A 5,864-nucleotide genomic window follows, 5' to 3' on the forward strand; every position below is an offset into this window, starting at 1 on the left:
ACGAGACAAGCAAATATGTGTTGTTTTTTTTTCTTCCCTCAGTAGATGGAATGACATGGAAAAAAAAATATAAAAAAAAGGGAAAAGAGAAGGATTTGGAACATAACCTCTCACTTTTTAAACTTCTTGCTCACCGTGACTTGTCAAATTGTCAAAGATGAGCGAGGGGAAGCAGGAAAGAGAAGCCAAGTGCTGTCTATAAACTGAACTGTGCCTCCTTCTTACACAGCACTTTCATCCACACTTTAAAGATGGAGAAATTGAGGAACAAAGAGTTGGAGTACCTTGCTCAGGAACACCAAGCCCACCCCAGCAGGGTTGTATCCGTACCCATGTTTCCTGACTGTCTGCCTCAATCATTAGGCAGTCCTGCCTCTTCGGCAAGTAAGCCAGTCACAGAATTGTTCTGTGTGCCCTGAGTGCACTGGAGTCTGTGGAAACTGTCACCAAATTCAGAGGAGCCAGAGATCAACCTGACCCGTGTTTTTAAGGCTCCAATTCTCCTGTATTTAAGCATCTCCTAACTTTTAAGAACAATCTCACTGACCTTAAGGTACCTTTTTGCACCACTGGTATTGAACTGCCCAACTCTAAGTCTGTGGGAGGTATCTCCTTTGTCTTCAGAGGACTTTGGATCAGTCCTAAGAGACTTCTGTCAAAATCCTGCTGAGTTTTTTAAGCAGAGGAACAAGTCAATTCCCCATTGACATTGGTGTGAATGAAGCTTTACAGGCAAAATACCAAAGACAAGGCCCTTGCCCAAAATAATGGCAGCTGAAGGGTTGTAATAAAAGGCAGAGAGTTCAGCATCACACAGTTCACTTATCCCCCACTTGCTGAAACGCTGGATGTATGTCCAGCCGTACAAGTTTCCTGGTAGATAAAACACATACGTGAAGAGAACTTTGTCCAAGCACTTTGCCTGGACGATTATACTTACTGAGAAGGCTATCCTGATGCAGTTACGGACTGACTCACTCAATCCCATTGGAATGTTAAATTATTTAGGCCTGCATCTTGGTTCCACTTAATTCAAAAGGAATCTTGCTACTAACTGCAGCAGCAGCTGGATCTAGCCTCACAACAAAAGGCAATGATACCATAATATAGGATGTCAAAAAGCCTTCATCTCTTCATTGTAAACAGAACACATCTAAGATCATTTCCCACACATAGGAACTCCAAGAGAAATTATTGCTAAAGCCAGGCACAGACTGCATAACTTATTTCTTTACTTGAACTTTTAGTGAATTTGCTTTCATGAGACTTCAATTTCATTTGTTTTCCACAGAGTTTATATTCTTCTGGAATCTGGTCCAAAGCTACGTGAATTTAATAAACAAAATTAAATCATCAACATTCCTTGAAACACTGAGCTATGAGTGTGATTTTGGGGGATATTAACTGAATCTGGAATCTTGACCATTCCAGTAGAATTCCCTATAGAAACCTGGTCCAGAGAGCTGCACAAGTTCACTTGATCAGGGAACACAAGTAATTCCACTTGACCTGGGAGCCCTCCCACCAAGCTTGCATTTCCAATACTAATACCTCTAACAAACTGCCCACAAAATGAGCTGTGGCCTAGGGATTATATACAGAAATCATTCAGTGAATCACTTCCAATAATGTGTATGTACATGAAAATCACAATCGGCGCATGGATCATTGACTAAGGGAAAAGAAGAGAGACAGAGAGAGAATTCCTGTAATAAATTATTCATTACAAATTATCCACCCAGCTCTAGTTAACACCCTTCTGTGTTTCTTCAGCCTGGGAGAGAAGAGGCTTGTGTTTTAGATTTTCTCTAAGTGCTGTTGCATGCAGGGTTTGCCTTAAACGTGTAACCCAGATGTCCCAGGCTTGGTTTATTTACATTCTTGGGAACTGTTGTGGAAAAAAAACTATATGATGTCAAATATAATATAGTACTCAATTGAGTTATAAAGGGACAAGGCTGTGCCAACTCTTCTTTGGAATTTGTTTTAATCTTATGAACGAGGCAGAAGCGGCACATTGAAATACATTCTAAGATTCACTTTTTAATTAAGAAAATGTACATAGATGATCAGCTATTCAGAGTGCAACATCTAGTATATCTGGCATTAGCCATCACCAGTAAAACCAATTGAAGTCAATTTGCCTACTGAATGGCATGGAAGAATTGCTCAAGGAAAAATAAGTAATATTGTGGAAGAAATGCCAGAATTACAAGGCGTGACAATTCATTTCTTCAGTAACTGAAAGAGATGTTTTGCTTCAACTCATTAAATATTTTTCCCCCTCTAAATCCATTTAGAAATGTACCTTTCAAAACCAGAACGTTTCGTATCATCTTGCATATTGAATTCAGCGGCTGGCACAGCAGAGGAATAGACAGATATTAAATGAAATTTAGCTTTGGTTCAAAACTCAGTGGTATCTAGGAAATCAGAAAATTGGAAACCAATTTAAGAAACCACTATGATATAATATGGTAGCAAGCCACTGCTATCATACTGGCTTCAGAGTAAGAAACCACTACTATAATGTAATTCAGGACACTCTCACTATAATAGCAGTTACAGTATAATCCACCAAACCAAGCATCAATGCTTTATAAAAGGCAAGACCACTTTAACATATTGTTGCTTCCTGATGATTCAGCTTTTGACTCAGCCCTGCATATTTCCAGAACTATAACTGTGATACTTCAGACACTAACCCCTCTCCCACAGAGATAAAAGATCTTTGTTTTTCTGCTAAGTTCAGTGAGAATGGGAATGAGACTTTCAACTAATACAAATGATTACAAAGTTTTGAGGATTGTAATTTTTGACATTACCTGTTTAAAGATGCTGTCATGTCTTACCTTGACGTAAGACGAAGTGTCTGGTACAGTCTGAAACATCCTTACTTGTTCAATAGATATTTTAAAGGTCTTAAAATTGACCTGAAATGAAAAGAAAAATAAAATAAAATCACATATATATATATATATATATTAAGGAAAGCAAAAGAACAAGCATTGTTTTAAAAATAAGGCTAATAATAAAATTTAAAGAAAAGTCATCAAGCATTTATGTGTACCCTTTAAAGAAGGGACACAGAAGAAACGTCCACCACAGTAACTAAATGTTAAGTAATAGACAGGACTTCATAAAGAAGGGTTTTATTTCTGCGTTTTAACAACAGTTTGTTTTGCATTTGGGTTTTTCACCCCCTCAGGAAAAGAGCCTTCTTCACTTTTGACGAGAGCAGAGGGAAATGTTTGACATTTGATTAACTGAATTTCTTAGCCAACAATTAAAAGCCAGCTGAAATACTCATGTTTTCATGTCGAGACTAGTTAACCCTATTGACTTGTATCCAAGGGTTTCACTTGGCTAAATGAAGGGCAGTTGCCTTTCGTGACTCATTGAAACCATTCCAGCCATTAGCCTGCCGGCCTCTATTGATTTAAAGAACCTTTCTCACCAATAATAATTAAACAATAAATTTAAAAATAGCGAACGGAAGTATCATTCCAAATAGCAATAAAAAGCCCAGGGTTGTCAACCTCAGCCCTTCTGTTTTGGATAGTGCCGTCCCTCAAACGCAGCGGAGCTTTATCTCAGGCTTGCATCAACGCGGTGCATCTGTTTTTCTGTATTTCTAAGACTCGATGATCTCCCGACGAACAGGTTTTTTGCCTCTCCCCCGGCCCCCCAAGCCACCACGACAGAGATGCAGAGATTGACAACAATTGTGAAAAACTTAACGGTGTGCGGGAAAATAAATCTGTAGCCACAACAGGTCTGACAACTATTTTTTTTTTCTACCCGCTTCTCTCAGGATCTGTAGTCCCCTTGGAAAGCGCTAGAAAACGATTAGCTTACTGCAATTAGTGCACCGTTTAAAAGCACGCCCCCCCCCCCCCCCCCTTAGCACGCAGCTCGTTAGTGCTGCTGCTCTGAAGCTCCCGTTTTCGGCGGTGGGGGGGAAGGCACGGGTTTCTCCCCGGTTTACTGCCGGCGTTGTGCCACAGGACCAGAGCCACGCGTGAAGCTGCGCAGGAGCGGTCCGCACGCCTCGCAGTGCTCGGGACACGCTGCGGGGGCCTGGCTCTGCCCTGCCCTGCCCGTGCCGCGGCCCCGCCGCTCGCTCCGCCGGCCGCCCGGCAGCCGGGGAAGCGTCCCCGTGCCCGCCGGTGCCTCGCTATGGAGCATCTGGGAGTTACAAGCACCCAGAAAGGAGTTGGGAATAAATAAATAAAAAACAAACAACAACACACGCGCACACACACAAAAAAACAGCCCAACAACTCTGGAAAATAAAAGTTCTCTATCTGCACGTATCCCCCTTTTATTGATTTTTAAAGCATTTATTAGGCGGCCAGCTGGCACAGAAGGGCAGCTGATTATAAAATCGACAATGTGTTTCTGATAAGTACTTTTTTTTTTTTTTTTTCTGTCGTCCTCTCTCCTAACACATTCCAGTTTCTTTTGCTTCTGAACTTGCAACGGGGGGTGGGGGTAGACAGAGTTGAGGGACAAGGTAATTTTCCTTAGCCAGTAAATTTTCTAGGGTCAAGGATTCACATATCGAGTTCCCTGCTCCCCTCTTTGCCCCTGATTATCGCTCCCCCACCCCCGCTTACCTCCCTCTTATAATTACGCGTGTTCATATAAATAAATGTATCTGCATATTTGGAACCAGGCTTAAGAAGTCTGCTGTGGATTATTTATCAATCACATTGCCCGCCAGCATCAGCCGAAATATAAAAGGGCCTCAAAGCACTTTTAGATTCACCTCTCGCTTATTCTTATTACTAGGATTTAAATGACTCACCTTTTTTACCCTTTCCCCTCAACCAGTGCAGACCAGTTTGTAAAGATCCAGGTTGAGACCAAAAATAAAACTCCCCACCAGCTGTGGATTACTACCCTGCCGCTGCAGTTTTGCAAAGGAGAGATTAAACTTGTTAGATCCAAAGCAGCGCTGAAGTTAAAATTCCCAGCCCATCCAGACAGGCTGCATCAACCAGGCATTTCCTCAGGGGGCTTCTGCAGTGCTCGCAGCTCCAGGACGTGCTTTCCTTTCCCTCTCTTCTGTGCCCTCTACTTTTCATTTGATTTCCGTTCTCCCCTTATCAATATTTCAGCTGCTCCCTCAGATTAATCACGGCTATGTGACATCTTCGCCCAATGAGCCTGTCTGGCGCTACTTGCAACTTTAAAGAAGGAAAAAAATTCACAACTTTCTTAAAAAAATATTGCTGAGGAGTCAAGCCGAAAAGAGACGCTGAGTGGAGCTCAAGTGCTACTTTAAATCCCCTTTTAAAATAAGGAAGTTTCAAATATCCGTTTTAAAATCATCGTTCCTTACTTTGGGCTTTTTTTTCTGACTCTTACCTTGAAAATAGTTAACCCGTTTCCCTCTGAAGCAAAACTGAAAATGCTACAGACCACATCCACCGAGCTCGCAGATGCCAGGGCTGGATAAGCGAGTTGAAATCGTCTCAAGCCTACTCTCTCAAGATCAAGAATTCAGCCTTTCTCTCTTCAAGGCGAAAGCTCCAGACCCTTTTAGCTGCTTAACGATATTTATCAAATAGTCACACGTTTAGGGAGGAGAAGGAAAACCGTCTTCAAGTCAGGGATACTTTTCCCAGCGGTGTCACGCTTCTGGTGCACATTGCCATCTCGGGAGGGGTAGCAGATAATATTTTGCACTAACGTGGGGGAGAAACTTCCAGGGATTTTCGTACGACATCAGTTTTAAATGTAACCCTCAGAAGGGTTACCAAAACTATTTGGAAAATGTCCTTCCACTCTCTATTCTCTTTCTCTCCTTCCCGGCTTTGCCCCAAATTCCAACATATTGAAACATTTTTCTCCTTAAT

At 41.8% G+C, this 5,864-nt stretch overlaps 1 protein-coding gene across 4 annotated transcripts in view; it reads right to left on the reverse strand.

Annotated features, from left to right (window-relative positions):
- The window catches only part of FLI1 (Fli-1 proto-oncogene, ETS transcription factor), a 90,721-nt gene extending 85,428 nt beyond the window's left edge, over window positions 1-5,293 (reverse strand). The window contains exons 1-2 of one of the 4 annotated variants that reach the window (XM_040534100.1): window positions 4,811-5,200; window positions 2,826-2,933 (exon numbers count right to left, since the gene is read on the reverse strand). In XM_040534100.1, coding sequence (XP_040390034.1) covers window positions 2,826-2,891 — 66 coding nt within the window. In that variant the 5' untranslated portion in view covers window positions 2,892-2,933; window positions 4,811-5,200. Of the gene's footprint in view, window positions 1-2,825; window positions 2,934-3,801; window positions 4,123-4,810 lie in introns of those variants that run through there. The other 3 variants (XM_040534096.1, XM_040534095.1, XM_040534098.1) reach the window with 3 other exon arrangements.
- Between the last annotated feature and the right edge of the window lie 571 nt (window positions 5,294-5,864).

Source organism: Cygnus olor, chromosome 22 (assembly GCF_009769625.2).
Source record: "Cygnus olor isolate bCygOlo1 chromosome 22, bCygOlo1.pri.v2, whole genome shotgun sequence".
NCBI classification, from domain to species: Eukaryota; Metazoa; Chordata; class Aves; order Anseriformes; family Anatidae; genus Cygnus; species Cygnus olor.